Genomic DNA, 17,086 nt, shown 5'->3' with positions numbered 1-17,086 from the left:
CTGGTGGTGTCTTCAGTTCTAGAAGGAGTTTCCCCTAGCAGTATGGACTTGTCCTGGGTCTCCAGGCTGGATAGGGCAGCTGGTAGGGCTCATGTGATGGCTGAAGGGTCCCTCTCTTGTGGTTCCTGGAGCAAGGAAGAGAGGCTAAGAGGAGGGAGGGGCTGTCCTTGGCAAGCAGCCGAGGACTTGGGCGACCCAAATGGAGGATAAGATGAAGGAAAGTACAGGTGGCCTACGAGGCCCACACCAACATGTGGTGACTACAGGGTCACTGGGGTCAAAGGGAGTAAGAAGGCCCGAGGGGACGGGGTGGTCCAAATGGGGGCACGGGGGAGGAGAGGGTACAGTCAGCCTACCTGCCTGGGTCTGTGCCACATGTGGCTGCGGGCTCAATGGTAGCAACTGGGACTGGGACCAGGTGAGTTTAAGATAATATTTGTTATATTTGGAAGACCACCTGCCTTCTAACGGAGTCCAATACAACAGTCTGCCTTTTTTTTTTTTTTTTTTAATGAGAAACATCTGAATTGTACATATCACAAACAGTTCCAAGTTTCTTTACCAACCCTTGGTGGCCAAACAGCTCAACCAGACCCAAAGTGTCTCTTTAAAACATGAAAATTCTTAAAAAAATTAACTTATAAAAACATCCCTATCAAGTCTGGAGTTTGGCATTTACTGTACATTAGTCCAAAGCTCAAGCTAAAAATCTTTTTTTTTCCTTAAATCAAAGTTTACATTATTCATACAGATTCAGTGTTGTTAAAAAAATATGCACAAATAACCACATCCATGCAATAAAATTTCTTTAAAAATTTTAAAGCAATATAAAAGAGCTGACCTAGGTACAGAACAGGACAGTTTAGTTTATAACCAGGAGTGCAGATTGCTAGCCAATTGGAAGAAGACTGATTCTAAACATTTCAAATGTGTTTGAATCAACCATGGAGCTTCCGAACCATCACTCAGGTAGGGACCTGCTAGCTTCTTGGATAGAGTTCATTGATGTGCTGAACATCATGGTTCACGGGTCTTCTACCAGCTGTGCTACAGTACAGTGTTTTACAACGTGAGTGCTTCTTCGGGAAGCCCCCCTTCCCCAGAGTTCTCGGAACCCACTACTAGCTTTGTCTGAATGCCAGGTCCTGCTGTGCTCGGTTTTCGGTCCCAGAGGAAGGACATTTTGTCTGAGTTGTCCCGGGCCCCCAGAGTCCATTTGGACAAGATGAGGGAGGTGTCTCCAGCAGGTCCCTGGATCTTGTCCAGGCTCAGAGTCACTCACAGGCTGGTTCTGGTACCACGAGCTGAGCACCTGTGGCCAGTAGGCTGTTGGCATGGCACCGCAGCTGGCGGAATCCTCTAGGTGGGGGGTGGCCCGTTGGTGTACCGCAGCATGGGGTAGAAGGAGCGGGCGAAGTTGTTGGCCTGGGTGCAGCTGTAGTCCTCTTCGGAGGCGGGCAGCAGGCAGGCCAGAAGCAGCAGCAGCAGCAGCAGCAGCTGCAGGGGCAGCGCTGCCCTGATCACCCTTGAGAGGAAGGAGCGCCTTGGCGGTGAGCGGCCAGGGTCATCAAGGTGGGACATCCTGCCAACAGAGAGGTGGGGAGGACTCAGGAGGAGGGTTCACAGGCCACACTCATTATCTGGCTACATGCTTGTTGGAAAGAAATACAGGAGCCTGAGATGTGAGGTTCAGATGGGCTGACAGCTGGGGTGATGGTTAATTAACACTGTCAAATGGACAGGATCTCAACTGATAGAGGAGAGAAGACTTGGGGCATTAACTGAGGTCGGGAAGACCTGATTGAAGAGTGGGCAGCGCCTTTCCAGGGGCTAAGGCTCTAAACGGAATAAAGATTTATTTATTTATTATATGTACAGTGTTCTGCCTGCTTGCATGCCATCAGGCCACAAGAGGGAACCAGATCTCATTACAGATGGTTGTGAGCCACCATGTGGTTGCTGGGAATTGAACTCAGAACCTTTGGAAGAGCAGCCAATGCTCTTAACCTCTGAGCCATCTCTCCAGCCCCTCTAAACGGAATAAAAAGGAGACAGCAAGCTGAGGACAAGCATTCACCTCTAGCTGCTTCGTGAGTGTGGGTACAATGGGACCAGCTGCCTCAAGCTCCCGCTATCGTGACTTCCCTGATGTGACGGACTGTCCCCTTGAGCCGTGAGCCAGAATAAACCCTCTCTGTCACCTTTATTGCTTCGTCAGGGTATTTTGTCACAGCAATAGAAGAGTAGCTCAGACAGCTAGGGTGTGCTTTTGGAAGAGGAGCTCAGTCCTCTCCAGATGAACCTGGAGAGCGGCACGGACAAGGCTGGGGAGTCTCTCTGGGGACTGTGATGCCATTACCTGCTGTCTGTTTCCTCTTCCTCTTCTGTAGATCTCTCCTCTCCAAACTGCTGGAACAAAGAGGCCCATGATGCACTGCGGCCTTCCTTAGGTTAGCTTACCCTGCCCCCCACCACCCCAGGTCACTTTCCTGCCACACCTTTGGAACCAAAGTCACACCATGTGTGATTCAACTTGATGACATGATTGGGTTTCTTGAGCCATCAAGATTTTCCTATTACAGTTTACTGATCTGATTTACTGGAGACATCAGGAAACCCCTTCAACAGGGACCCCATCTTCCACAACCTACTATGACCTCAGAGAAAAGTAACTCACCAGGAGAGAGCTTTTTAAAAAAATCATTTTTTGTTGGGCGGTGGTGGCGCATGCCTTTAGTCCCAGCTCTCAGGAGTCAGAGCCAGGCGGATCTCTGTGAGTTCGAGGCCAGCCTGGTCTACAGAGTGAGATCCAGGACAGGCACCAAAACTACATAGAGAAACCCTGTCTCGAAAAATAAAAAAGAAAAAGAAAAAGAAAAAGAAAGAAATCATTTTTAATAACCACTTACAAGGGCCAGTGAGAACAAGTAAAGTCATCTTCTGCCAAGCCTGATGACCCAAGTTCAATGCCCAGAACCCAAGCGATGGAAGGAGAGCCCTGACTCCTACAGGATGTCCTTTGACCTCCATGTGCACACTGTGGCATGTCTGTATGTACACATCCACAAATAATCATAATAAAAAAAAAAGTTACACTTTATCTTTTGGCCAGAAGGTTGAAATAGATTGGTGCTGTCACCAGAGGTCCAATGGGGCCTTGGAGTCTAAGTTTCTGCCATCTTAATGACATTGAGAGCCATTCTGGGTATTTTTGAAGTGGGGGGGGGGGGCACTTACCTTTGCACAGGCAGCTGGAGGCTCTTCCCCTGAGTCCACTTCATCATAGCTGGCCAGAGAGGGGTCTGGAGTCTGAAAGCCAACCCAGTTGTTCAGATTAGGGCAAAACAGAGTTCTAGATAGTCTTAAGAGCACCGTGCTTTACGAACTCCTCAAGGGGTAATTTGCTTCTATCCCAGCGTAAATCCCTCTGATGACTCTCTCCTCCCATGCAAATAGACTTTTTCAAACCGAAGGCCATAGAGCCGAAGCACAGGAAACCCACAATCCCAGTTGGCAGTGAGTCTCCATATGTCACAGAGAGATTCATGTGTCCTGCTCCAGCTAGGGGAGGCCACAGACTGGTATTCCCTTGAATTAGATCACATTTTCAAGAGAACTGAGAGCCAACAGAATTGAGAAGGGAATCAGGAGAGAGAGAGAGAGACCAGGACAGTGAGGAGAGCTTGAAACCATGTCATGAGGGGAAGTGAAGGCTTATATTCAGTAGGAAGGCAGAGATGATGGCGGGATCCGTCTTGCATAACCCTGCTGGTAGATAGGTACCGTTGTTATCTGCCTTCTTTCAAAGGACAGACCACATACAGGGGGCTTAGGCAACTTATTTTATAAAGCTGCACAGTCAGAGAGGGGCTGGAACCTTCACACGGACTACCTGCCCCCTCCGCCATAGTGAGGCCACAATCTGGCTTCCTGCGACATCTTGGCACGGAGAAGCAACCACTGGACTCACCAGGCTTCCCTGCAAGGACACCAGATCCTGAGCCACTTGCTCGCGCAACTGTCTGAGTTTCTTCTCGATGACGTGGACCTTCTCTTCGGCCTCAATGTAGTCTTCACCGTGCCCCTTCACGAGAAGGCTGGAGGAAATCTCCTGCAAGGAGCTGACTTGAGGCTGATGGTCTTCCAACTCCTTTTCCAGTTGCTGAAAGCAAAATGGTGCAAGAGAATTGGCGGTGGTGATGGTGGCGGCGGCGGCGGCAGTGGCGGCGGGGAGGGTAGTGTAGCTTTCTCTGTTCTGGGATAAATGTTAGGTACAGCTCAACTCTAGAACTTTCTATGGTTCACTGATAACCAGTCTCAATCCTTGCTTGGCTTAGCACTATTCGGAAAGCAGCTGAATAGGTTGTTTTTAATTCCTTTTAACGCTAAAGATAATTTAATGTTGAGAAGTTAGAGGAAGTGATGGGGTGTGTATCTAAGACTAGGCCCTCAGACACCAGGCCAGGGAAACTCAAGTCAGTAAGTCGAGAGCTATTTGGTCAGGCACATGTCTTAGATATACGGAGGCGGCATCAGGCTGATCACAGAATCGTTAAGGGCTCCTTTCTTGTTATTCTACTACCTCTATTCAAATGAGAAGACAAAAATTGGCTTCAATCACATTTCAAGTCCTTGGTAGCCACCTGAGGTGCAGAGACAGGACATTCCCACCCATGTAGGAAGTTCTCTTGGGCACTGTTACTGTAGGGAATGGAGCTTTGTAAAGATTTTAGTATAAAATTCTTTTAAAGCAATGCCCAGCAATTTTAAATATAAAATACTGAAAACCAAACTACATATAAGCTTATAGATGGAAACCAAGTCCCTTTGAGTACGTGTGAGAAGGTTCAGGGCTCACCTTGGGTTTGCTGGGGGAAAGATAAAACTTCTGGGAAATAGGAATTTCTACTATGAATATAGACAGCTCATGCTTCCCCCAAATGAACTGTGCAGTCAGGCCTTGGTGCCCGAGGGTCCTGCACCCATAGTCAATCAGCCATGGATCAAAAAAAAATTCACAACAAAAGGATTATTGCTGTTCTGAACACATAAATGCTTTCCTTACTGTTATTTCCTAAGTGTGGTATAATAGAAATTTATGTAGCATTTACATGATACATTTATATCATACCAAGGATTGTAAGTAATCAAGAGAGAATTCAAGGTATATGGGAGGATTTGTGTAGGTTGCATGAAAATAACAAATGCAGAAATACGTACATTTTACCTAATGCACTCAAGTACCCCTAAATCTGGTATGTGTAGGAGTCTAAGACCCGTGGATATCCAGGGATGAATATATTAACAAGGGGGGAAAATGCTTCAGTGGGCTTGAGTTTCAAAGCATTTTTAAAACACTGATGTCCCTAACTCCCGAGGGTCTTAAAGGGGTCACCATGGCTCTTTACTTCTCTGTACGAACCCGTGAGTCATAGCCACCAAGAGCACTGTGGTGCCCAGGACACTGGGTGACGCAGACAGTGGCCAGTGGTCCTGTGGAAGAAACTTACCATCAGCTCTTCCCGACACTCCAGGAGGAGCTGGCGGTCGGCCTCTGGGCTGGTGACGTGCACCTTCTGCCTTCGGCTCTCGGCACTGGCTAGCCACAGGAGCAAGTCTTGACTCAGCCGGTGGAAGTCCTGTAGAAACCACACTCGTCAGGGGGAGCTTGCTCCTTCACATCCATCAGTCACTTGCCTTTCTCATCTTAGCCAGCTTTAGACACACACCATTGTTTAGTCCAAAACTGAGCCCGAGAGTCAGGCGCTGGATGATCCCTAGGTCTCAGAGGAGAACATACTGAGCATGCTTCCCTGTTACAGGGCCAGCTCTCTGAGTCTCTCAGACCAAAGGACAGAGAGAGGCAGTTTCTTTAACCTGGTGGGCATGCTTGCTGTGATCCTTACTTCCAGGCTGGGTGTGGGCTTGGGCAACGGACCTGGAAATCCTGGGCAAGCACAGGGCCAATTTAATGGCACTAGTGGAAGCGGGAGTGGGGGGGGGGCGGGGCGGCTTTCTTACTTCCTAACCCAGCCAGCCCTGGTGATGGTAAAACCATCTGCGGCTCCTAGCCCATGGGCCAGGCTGCTGCTGGGACGGGGCCTTGGGCTGAGTCAACATACCTGGCACTGCATGAGTGACTGTCGTAAGTCCCCTCTCCAGCTGTCCATCACACCCTGGACCGTGTCCCAGGACAGGCTTAGCTGGTGGAGCCTATTTTGGAGTTCTGTGGATTCGGGGCTTTCGCTCGGCAGAGATTCCTTGTGGCTCACGTTGACGGAGACCATTAAGGTCTTGTAGGTATCAAAGGCTTTTAGTATCTCCTACCACCAAAGGGAACAGAGCAGGTTAGGACTTCTGGCTATAGGGAGAAGGGGCTCATTGGCAGTACCTGTAAGGGACAGACCTTCCCCACGCTTCTCCAGGCAGTGGCCACCAGGACGAGAGAGAAGTCGCCTGTGAGTGGCTGGGAAGCGTCAGCTGAGGGGGCTGCCTTACAAGGCTAGTGAACTTGGCTGGGTGGCTGGGTCTGAGAGCAGAGGCCTGCCTCCTCACTGACAGGCTTGACCAGAGGCAGGAGGAGACGCCACCGACCTCCACAGTCCCTTCTCTGTCACTGGCTTAGGAACAGCTCTCGGTAGGACTCCAAGTTTTCCAGATAAAGACTACACAGCTATTTTGCACTTGCCCCTAGGCACCCCAGAAATGTCTCTCCTTTAGGAGGTATGGTACCCTCTATATACACAAGGGGAAAGCAGAGATGTGAAGAGAAACTGGACATACACCTCCCCCCCCACCCCCCAAATCCTATCCTGGGTTCAGAACCTTAGATTCATCTGCTCAGGGCACTCCCAAAATGCAGGGTTTAAGCTGCCCCTCCCCCGCACCCTGGGCTGCTGCTCCTGAGGCCGGCGCTGATCACATGGGTAACGAGTCCTAACTATCACAGGGTAAACCAAGTCAGGCCACAGGATTCCTCAGCCAGTGGGCCAGGAAGTCTCCACAGTTAGCCCTGTGTGAACCACCTCACACAGGTCAGAAGGTTGGCTTTATGCTGCCGCACACTGGCTACCAGCACCTCCCCAAGACGCTAAAATCCAGATCTTTCCAGCCCTTAGGCTCTGAGCCACATCTCTACAGCCCTCTTCTGGGCTTGGCGATTATCTGTAGATACTCTCCCATGTGCCAAGAGAGACCTGCATCTCCGTCCTCACTGAGGTAAAAGTCACTGACCTCTACACACACATTACCCGCATGCTGCCAGCTACGCCAAACCCAGGTCTGACCTGTTTGTTCGGCACTACCACTACGACAAGACACACACTCTGTGCCTGCTCAGATTTCCTCCCCCCCCCCCCCCCCACAGTTCCCTCCCACTCACTTGCAGTCTCTTCACCCTGAGTGCTATTTCCTGGATATCGGAGGGAGGCTTCGCCAGCCTCAGAGCTGCCAGCTCGGCTTCCGTTTTTTCAAGCCAAGCGGTGATGGTCCCGATGTCCGCGTTCAGCTGCTGCACGTTCTGTTTTAGCCGGAGTTTGCCGTGGAGCTCTTGCGCTTGGATCAGCTCCCATCTGTCGAAGGCACCTGGAATCCAAAGCTGCCGATTAAAGCCAGCCGTAAAGCGAGCCGATGTTCTCGGCCCGGGAGTGGTCAGGATGGTAAAAGTGAGCCCAGGGTGCTTGGAGGAGGATCAGGGCCAGGGAGTCCTCTCTTCAGGAATCTCCTCGCGTCCTGGCTCAAGGCCCATCCCCCTCCACTCTCACAGAGGATAGAAGGAGGTGGGGACAGAGGGTGAGGAAACCCAACCTGTGGCCAATAGGTAGGTATTCTAGCCGTAGCTCAGCATTTCAGGTGCTGGTGCTGTTTTGACTCACAAATGATCAGGGCCATGATGTGGTCAGTTCTACTTTGCATTTAGCTCAGCAATTACTTTGGTAACCACTGGACTAGTCTTTGTCCATACATGGAAAGTCATTAAAACATGCATTTTATAGCCGGGTGGTGGTGGTGCACACCTCTAATCTCAGCCCTTGGGAGGCAGAGGCAAGTGGATCTCTGAGGCCAGCCTGGTCTACACAGCAAGTTCTAAGACAGCCAGGGCTACGCAGAGAAATAAAATATGTATTTTATCTTTGGGGGGATCCTTTTGTTACTCACTGTATAAAGGACAGTTTCCAAAGGGCCAGGGACACAGTTTTGCCTACCAAGCTTAACCCCAGTACCACAAAGAAAAAAAAAATCCAATTGAAAGTGAGATGCCTCGAGATTCATTCATAAACACAAGTTGGCTTATTTTAAAATAACAGAGGCTACTGTGGGGCAGGTTCAGCAGTCTTGGTGAATTACGTCATTGCGTGATCTCTAATTCATGTTGTATCAAGTAATATGTTGAAGTAAACAGCTGAAACACCTGGCTGGGCCCAGATACCAAGCTTCACATCTCCTCAGGGATGCCCACTTTTGGTACCTGGCTGCTGTCCCGTTAAGGTGGCCAGCTGTTCATCTTCCTGCTGGGGGCTGCCCTTGGAGGCTCCTGGGCCTTCCTTACCGTCATCAGTTCCTTGGTGTAATAGCAGCTTTACCTGAAACGAGCCAATTTTCAGATTATACATCTCTAAAATAAAAAAAAAGGGAACTAGAGAACATCTGGGTTCACAGGAACAATAAAGAAATAAATAAAGATGCAGGACCCTTCTCACCAAAAGGTACCAGGTAAGTGACAGACGCGTCATGGCACATGGCGAGGTTTGTAAGGCAAGCAGAGCTGAGGGCAGAGGGCAAGCCCCTCAGCCCCAGCCCAGGACACAGATGGCATGGCAGTGAGGGGGGTAAAATGGCCTGTTTAAACTGCATCCTTCCTAAGGGTCTGCACACAAACTACGGGACAAGTCAAAGGTGATCACTGATCTTAGGAGACAGTTCCTCTGGTGGCGCTTTAACACCCTCACCGTGTTTTACAAAATCCCCCTACCCCTCCACGTTACCCTGCTGAGGTGTTTGGCCTTTTCCTCTCTATGAATGGGAAACAGAGTCCTCCGCCTCTCTGGGTCATTCATCATCAAGTCTCTATCCTTCAGCACCCCACAGTGACTCTTCTGCTCCCACACAACTCAGTGGCCTATTGTGTCAGGCCTTTCCAAAAATAAATGGATCCCTTTCAGAAAAGCTGTGCTTTTCCTCTGGATTATGTCTGTGCGGCCTCTTCGTGTGGAATAGAGAAAAGGAGACTCCCGACCTCTGGTAAGACACGTGAGGCCACATATCAAGTAGAAGAGCTGAGCTGTTGAAATTGGCCAGGTAGGAACACAGGCCTGATGCCTGGAGGGAGCCGGAGCACAGGGTAGGGAGAGCGTTCTGGGGCCAGGCGTTCTGGGGCCGGGCCGGGTCTCCTTCCCCAGCCTTAGGCTGTAGCACAGGCAGAGACAGTGAAAGTGACAGCTGTCTCCTAAGGCGTTACGAAGCGGGCACAGTCAAGTCTGTATCGGATCTGACCAGTTAAAGGCGGAACTGTCACCAATGACGTGGTTAACCATCACCCCCAGATACAGAGGGCACTTTGGTAAACCCACTGGTTGCCCACGTCCACTTCTCTGAAAGATGCTTGCGCGCACGGTATTTTAACCCCACCTCCCTCATCGTTAATGCTCTGGACTAACAATGGCCTACGGCCAACCTTGAACCCTACGCTGTCTCCAGCTGCTACCTCACCAGAGCACACCACGAACTCATGTGACTAAGAGGCGCAGGCGCAGTTATAAAAAGCACCCCAACACTGTATTAATAAGGATCACCACTCCGAGGGCTCCTCCCTGTCCACACACCAATCCTACTGTGTGAGGCAGGCCTACTATCAGGTGACAAAGGCGTACAGTGCTGTATGGTCCACTGTGATGGCTGGGGAACCAAGTCCACACCCTCAACACCTCCAATTCAGATTACAAAGTCCCTTTCTGTCTTCTGATGTGCAGTCAGAAAGTAGATATAACAAAGATTTGAGAGCTAAGAGGCAGCTCAGGAAGGCTCTGTTATTCTAACGGAAATAGTTCTCTCTTCACGTCACTATCAACACACACAAATGTGGGGGCTGGAAACCTTTCTTTAAAGCTTGTCTATTCTCTGGGTTCTAATGAGGCATGGGTACCCCAGCAGAGGGTGGTGCTGGGAGCTGAACTCCGGACATGCCAGGCAAGCTCTACCACCGAGTGACATCCCTTTCCCGAAGTCCCCTCAGAAGGGGTCCCACCACTATGACCCAAACAGTTCAAAAATGAGATCGGAAGTGTGTATGCCCGTGCCCGGGCTACATTCCCACCGGGTCAAGACTTACGTAGGCTGGTTTGTAAGGAGTGCTGGCATCTGAGGGGACCGGTGCTACAGCCTTGTCACCTTCCATCGGTTTGTAGTGATGCTTGGGATGGGAAGGGCTGTCAGGAACATGCCACGGGTGGCCCTCAGAAATGGATTTACCTGAAACCAAGTGTCACGCTCGTCAGGGTCTACTCTCCAACCAAGGGGTTCCTCCTTAGTGACATAAGACAGGGTCACGGGTGACATGGCATCAGGTTACAATATCAAGATGAGTTCTTCAGCTTTCCTTGCAAAGCATGCACATTTGCAACATGTCAGCATGTCTCGGGAGGAAATGAAATGAGTCATGCAACTGAGCGACGACGACATTGCACCTTCACGAGATGAGACCACAGCGGAGCACAAGGGACACATGGTTTGCTGCGGGATGAGTGGCATTCTGGATGGAGCTGTGTAGCTAGACTGGCGGGGACGCTGGGCAGGAAGGCCAGGTCTCGGGGCCAAGAGGCTGGAAGGCCTCTGAGGAGGGAGGACAAGAGTGACTGTGAAGATGTGCTTACTTAAGGACCAAACAGGCGCGGATAGCCCTCGACTACCGCTAAAGGCAGAGACAGGGTCGGGGGCAGGGCTAGGGCATCCAACCGAGGAAAGGCTTCCTCTGCTGTGGCAAGGGTAATGGTCCTTTCTACCCCCAGCCACCCATCTCAGGAAACCACCAGAAGCGAGGAAATGGTCTGAAACCAAGCCACCGTGAAGAAAGCTCGGCCTATGCCAAAGGGCTCAAGTTAGATGGGGGAAAAATAACAAAAGCCACCGAGACAAAAAATCTGTGTGTGTGTGTGTGTGTGTGTGTGTGTGTGTGTGTGTGTGTGTGTGTCTGTCAGCGTCGGGGTGGGGTCGGGGGGTGTTGAGACCACTCTGGTAATGGGGTAGGACCTTGTAAGGAGCACACAGGTAATGGGTGAGTATAGCAGTGTAAATACACCATGACACGAGAACCGAGGCGCATGGTGTCCACAGAAGGCACAGGTCAGACGTGACATTGGAGCGAGGTTTAGGATGCAGTGTGTGTGCGCGCCATGGGATGCGGCCATGTTGAGACACATGCACGGGCAGGGGCCTACCAGAAGATGCTTTCAAAGATTTTGTGGTCATTTTAAGATATGCCTCAGGATTTTCAGGGATTTCTACATCTGAAAAAGAACAATGTCATTGTCCTCCTGGGGGTGCCTGCGGAATAATGCCCAGGTAGCAAGTCAACACAGCAGAGACATCGCCAGCTGGGAGGGGAGGAGGTTAACGGCTCCCTAGCTTTTCTATGGAAAGAATTTTCAAAACCAGAAGGATGGTTTCCCCCCGTCCACTCCTGTTGATGGCAGTGGTGGGTTAGGGGCACCACATGGCACAAAGGGCCACACCCAATCTACTAATAAGCTTTGATAAACGCCATAGAAAGGTCAATTGATGTGTCTCTCCCATTGGCTGGCATCATCAGTGAACAGTCCTAAAGTCAGAATATGAATTTCGCTCCGCCTAGAACAGGAGTGAGCTCATTCTCAGGTGGGGCAAAAAAGGTGGGCAGGACGGAAGCCAGAAAGCCACCAGCCTGCACCAGCCACGCGCCTGCACCAGCCACGCACCCGACTCCGGCTCCCTGAGGGCTCGCCGCCGCCGTGTTGCTGTGGTGCTAGAAATACAGCCAAGGGGGTCAGGGTCCCAGGCTCCGGGAGCCCGCCTTTACCTGACAGTGCGCTGTAGAACGGGCCCTCCTCGTCGTCTTCGTGAGAAGATGATCCCCCCACATCGCCTGTGTGGTCCCACTCCAGAGGGATGGAGTCCACACTGACGGGGGTCTCACAGCCAGACCGCTCCTGTCCCAGAGCCGGGGGCACAAGGTGACACAGAGACTGAGGCGGTGACGCCTCCTCCATCTCTCTCCTCTTCCGCCAGGAGTCAGCCTGGAGCTCTCTGGGGTCTTCTAGGTCCGTTTCATTCTCAGAGGCTTCCTTCTCATCTTCTAAGCTCTAAACGAGAGAGAGTACCCGTCCGGGTTTTAGGATGAACTCCTTTAAAGCCCTGTACTGAGGATTATGAGAGCCGGGGAAAGGACCATGAACTCCCAGGCTCCATCCTTCCACTGCTAAGTCACTGTAGCTAAATCAGTATGAGCGAAAAACAAACAAACAAACAAACAAGACTCCCCACGCCATTTTTGCTCCTGTTGTTGTTATACTTGGCACTGTTCTTAAAAATTAGTTTCTCAGTCATCATCTTGAAAGAGAACATTCTAGAGTACTATCACTAAAAACAGCTCTGAAAAGCATGGCCGCCGCTACCTGTGACAAGTTAGGTGTGAGGTGCTGTTTCACCTTCAGAGGTATGATGCCACACCGCCCTACAACCTGTGACACCAGAGCATACACTTCAGAAGCATTACTGAGACTCGATCCACTTTTCCAGCGGAGGGCTCAGAGGCCGCTATGACACAGCTCTGTAAAGAAATGCACTCTTAGGACTTGCTCTTCATGAGCCACACAGTCCAAAACTCAACAGTTCAAACTGGTCTACACTAGAGAAACAAAAGAGAAATACAGAGCTTAAAAAAAAATAATCACCCCGGGGGCTGGAGAGATAGCTCAGTGGTCAACAGTACTTACTGCTCTTGTAAGGGGATCTGAGTTCAATTCCTAGCAACTCACAACGGCCTGTAATTCCAGCACCAAGGGATCGGACACCTTATTCTGGTCTCTAGGGTGTTCTCTAATGGTTTCCTATAGAGACTGAAATATTCCATCCTGCAGGGAAGCTCTTTAAACAGGAAGTACACAACTCAAAATAGCTTCAGGAAGTCCCTGAAACTGATCAGATTCACTTAGGCCCCTCTCTGCCAGAGAAGCAATAAAAGCTGGGAGTCCCCCTCAGATGGAAGGAAACTGAGCTGCCAAGAAGACCCAGAAAAGCCAAGTTGCAAAGAAGATTCTCGAGACCAGAGCAGCTGCCTAGAAAAAGCAAGAACCAGCTGAGATGCCTGGAAGAGGTTTAGATCAACTGAGTCATTTGGAGAGGACACTCTCCAACCTGCTGAGCTGCCTGCAGGCTGTGCGGTGTGCTCCAGGTTCCCAGCTTTTGTGAGCTGTCACTCATGCTGGGATGGGCTTTGGTGATGCCACTGGTTTTGAGTCATCTCTGCTCCTGGAAGGAACCCCTCACCCACATTCCTGTAAGCAACCCCAATAAAAGCCATCGGTTCACCAGGTGGGGCTTTGGTAGTATCTGGATTGTGGGCTCGCTATGTGGGGTGAGTAGGTGTGTGTGCTGCATCTCCCCAGGGAAAGTTCTGTCACACAGCACAGGGGCACCTGCCCTCGTGTGCACAAACGCACACAAATATGCACATAAGTAAAAAAATAAAATCTAAAAAAACCCAAACCAAAACCAAACCCTTCAAACATGACCTTCACAGCTATTAGATTCATACGAAGATGGCGGAGTCGGGGCAACAAAATTTGGCATAAAAAACGAGCCCATTACCAAATCTACCACGATTGGATGGGGGAACGCTCCAGGGAAGAAAGGAGCTGCTTCCACCCCCTGGACCATGGTTGAACGAGGCCCTTCCTTTTAGCCATAAGAAGTCAATCGTGTCCAAGGCAACCTTCCTGCCTCTTCAATCATCCAGTAGCATGTGCACACTGAGCAGCCGGGACCCTGGCCGGTGGGTCGCCCTGGCCGGTGGGTCGCCCTGGCCGGTGGGTCGCCCTGGCCGGTGGGTCGCCCCTTACCGGGGCGCGGGTCACCCTTACCGGGGCGTGGGAGGTCAGGCGCCGATGGAAGCGGGACACCCTGCCGAACACCTCCTGACAGTACCGGTGCAGCTCTTCCAGCTCGTCCTCGATCAGCACGGCATCCAGGGGCTCGCTCTTCTGAATGAGCAGCTCCCCGAACACGATGAGCTGGTCGATCTTGTTGGTGTTTAGCGTGATTTCCTGCTGGAAGCCCTGTGTGGAACACGGGATGGGGCTTTCAAGAGACTCTCCTTGTGTGTCTAGTGTCGATCTCGTTTGACAGAATTATGATGCACAGTACGGTTTTGTCCCTTTTTCCTGTTCTGGTTTCTACCTGATGCCACAGCATCTGCTTTTAAGGAACGGACAGTGACAATCTAACATTTCAAGACCATTCTATATGTTTTTTCAGTTAAAAAAAAAAATTCTAAATTTGACCCAGATGGATATTCATCATTATGGGTACAGGGGAGAGAATTCGTCTTCTTCACACTTGGTGGGAACAGAATATTTCCTCACATAAACCACTAATGGGCATGTGCCTTGGTGGGCACAGTGATAACAATAATTAGCTTGTACTGCATGGGCTCAAGTACGGGAGAAATGTCAACTTAGGAAGTTCAGTCTGGAACCTGAAGTGAATGTGCCCTTGACTAAAGGGTCCAGTGTCCCTGCCTAAGCAATATAAATACACAGGTGGAATGTGGCCTGTTGCCTGGAGAGTTCTGGAACATTCTGAGCAGCAGCTCAAATTTGCACTTGGCCAGCGCTCTCCTGCAGAGATGCCTCTTGACGGGACGCTGGGGAAGCAGCACTCACGTTCAGCTGGCGCATCTTGTCCTCAGCGTCACTCTCGGAGAAGTGTTCCACGTTGGTCAGCTGCAGGTCCATCTCTGTGAGCCACACCAGAATGCTCTCCCTGGTGCCCTCAAATTCTTCTCTTTGGTTGGTGAAGTACTGTGAAAGAAGGAAGAAAAACCAGGTGTGTCCGGCACGGTCATATTTGGCTCAAAGGAAAAGATGGCACCCCATCTCTGGAGTGTCCCAGAGGCCTTAGCATTCTGCAGCTAGAGCCTGGGGTCTTGTCTTGACTGTGTGGCATTCCGCCCCACCCCCACCCCACCAGACACACACACTCTGGGCCTTGGCTTCCACCTCAGGGAACACAAGAAGGCTTGGTAACATGCAACATATTCTCTTAGGTCCTTTGAGGAATTTGAAAATGTGGGTTTTCTAGTCTAAATCAGTGAATCTACCCAATCCACGGAGGGATCCTTGGTTGTGGGGGTGGGGGTTGCCTGGGGGCTTTTCTTATTAGTTGTCCGTGGCTTTCCCATGAAAGACAGCCTTGTAATCCTAGCAGCCAGGAGGCTGAGGCAGGAGGATTATGAGTTCTAGGCCGGTCTGGACTACATGGTGAGGCTGAGTCTTTTAACCCCAAAAGAAAAGAAAGAAAGAAAAGGAGCTCAGGTCTGACTGCCCATGCACTCTTCTGTAATTCTGAACATGTAAAAGAGATTCATTCTCTCCAAGGACAGAGACCTCCCGGGTCACCACATCGTAAGAGACAGGCGGCCATTTCCAGACAAATGTGGAATTTAGGGCCAAGTAACGGTTTAGACTAATAACAGCCCAAACCAGCAGGAAATAGATGAATGCAAAGGAATTGCCTGGATTATTAGTCAGCCGATGACCTTCTTAGAAGGTTAAAAAAAAAAAAAGCCTAGGCTCTCATCTTCCTAGAGGTTGATCAGTGTGCTCTAAGCCTCAGGCAGTCACTGTCCCAGTGTACCACACAACAGAGGGGGTACACACACTGTGTTTTAGCCATGTACGGATTCAGGGCTGACAAGTTAAACAGGCTCTTGCAGAGGTGTGTGTGTGCTTTCGCTGACCCCGGAAAGCAGTGCCCCAGACTCATATAACCATCGGGTTATAGTCCTTATAGAGAGAGACGTGTTTTAGAAACACAGATCACCATAAGCAGGCTCCGCCTGAGAAGCCCTAGGCACATCCCCCTTTAAGAACGAACACCGGCAGCCACGGACTCCTTTGTGTGGGCAGGCTGTTAAGATGACTGAGGATTTCCGTGGAATCTACCTGCTGCTGGGCTGCGGGCCTGCCATGGCCCATCACCTATCACTTCTCCCTGCGTAGCTACCACCAGCACTCCCGGGGGGCCACAGGCGGGTTACCCTGAGTCTCCGGAGAATGGCCGTGACCCGCTTCTGCAGGTTGTCCCACCGCTGGTTGCCCTCGTGTACCATCTGCTTCAGTTTGCTGGCGGTGTCCGTGCGGTTCTCCCTAGCCAGCCGCCGGTACTGTTTGTTGATGAGCTCCAGCTGCGTCAGCCTTTCGTGAATCTGCCGCTGAAAGGCCTGTGGGGCACCAAGTGGAGGTCAGTGCCAGCCTGGGCAAAGGGCCGGGACCCCCCGCTTTGCCAACCCCCAAAGCGGCTCGCTTTGCGTGGCTTGACGGCCAGGCAGCCAGGGAAGCAGAGCGCACCGCACCCCAGGTCTGTGAGGTCAGCAATGGGCCCACGGATGTTTCCGTCAGAGCTGACCTAGCAGCTGGTGGCAGGCCCCAGGGCTGGGGCCGTGTTGGGAGCATCTGGGCCACCCAGAGTCGTGTGGCACCTCCTCCTGCAGGCTTGGCTTGTGGGAGGAGAACGGGATGGGGAGAGGCTCACCTCAAACCTCTTCAGCTCCTCTTTGGCATTTGTATACAACACCTCGGAGGAATTTGGGCAGGCTGCTGTCCTCTCGGCCGACTTGAGCCAGTCCTCGAAGCGGGAATAGTCATCTAAAAACTTCTGCCACAGCCGCCAGGTCTCCTCGATTCTGACGGGAGGAGAGGAGGACGGGAGGGTAGTTACAGCACAGCGGTCCGCGTCCACTCGGCACAGTCTGCCTGCTCTGGAGTTGAGGGTCCCTCGGTGGGGCCTGCTCGCAATCTTTTACCTGGACTTTTTAGGGAGACACCCCACCACCCCT

General features: G+C 51.2%; 1 protein-coding gene across 15 annotated transcripts in view; it reads right to left on the bottom strand.

The window, feature by feature from the left end:
• Nucleotides 1-427: 427 nt before the first annotated feature.
• Nucleotides 428-17,086, bottom strand: part of Syne2 (spectrin repeat containing nuclear envelope protein 2) — a 320,688-nt gene continuing 304,029 nt past the window's right edge. For 7 of the 15 annotated variants that reach the window (XM_076550884.1, XM_015992007.3, XM_006973156.4 and 4 more), the window contains 15 exons: nucleotides 16,783-16,933; nucleotides 16,289-16,471; nucleotides 14,913-15,050; nucleotides 14,112-14,306; nucleotides 12,050-12,332; nucleotides 11,433-11,501; nucleotides 10,328-10,467; nucleotides 8,468-8,582; nucleotides 7,382-7,584; nucleotides 6,123-6,323; nucleotides 5,511-5,639; nucleotides 3,971-4,162; nucleotides 3,238-3,309; nucleotides 2,360-2,409; nucleotides 511-1,582 (listed from right to left, as the gene is read on the bottom strand). In XM_076550884.1, the coding sequence (XP_076406999.1) occupies nucleotides 1,360-1,582; nucleotides 2,360-2,409; nucleotides 3,238-3,309; nucleotides 3,971-4,162; nucleotides 5,511-5,639; nucleotides 6,123-6,323; nucleotides 7,382-7,584; nucleotides 8,468-8,582; nucleotides 10,328-10,467; nucleotides 11,433-11,501; nucleotides 12,050-12,332; nucleotides 14,112-14,306; nucleotides 14,913-15,050; nucleotides 16,289-16,471; nucleotides 16,783-16,933 (2,344 nt within the window). In that variant the 3' untranslated portion in view covers nucleotides 511-1,359. Of the gene's footprint in view, nucleotides 1,583-2,359; nucleotides 2,410-3,237; nucleotides 3,310-3,970; nucleotides 4,163-5,510; nucleotides 5,640-6,122; nucleotides 6,324-7,381; nucleotides 7,585-8,467; nucleotides 8,583-10,327; nucleotides 10,468-11,432; nucleotides 11,502-12,049; nucleotides 12,333-14,111; nucleotides 14,307-14,912; nucleotides 15,051-16,174; nucleotides 16,200-16,229; nucleotides 16,472-16,782; nucleotides 16,934-17,086 lie in introns of those variants that run through there. The other 8 variants (XM_015992012.3, XM_076550888.1, XM_076550891.1 and 5 more) reach the window with 5 other exon arrangements.

The sequence above is a fragment of the Peromyscus maniculatus genome, chromosome 14 (genome assembly GCF_049852395.1).
Source record: "Peromyscus maniculatus bairdii isolate BWxNUB_F1_BW_parent chromosome 14, HU_Pman_BW_mat_3.1, whole genome shotgun sequence".
Lineage (NCBI taxonomy): Eukaryota > Metazoa > Chordata > Mammalia > Rodentia > Cricetidae > Peromyscus > Peromyscus maniculatus.
Note: the sequence above shows the minus strand (reverse complement) of the source record. Positions and strands in the feature narration are given on the sequence as shown.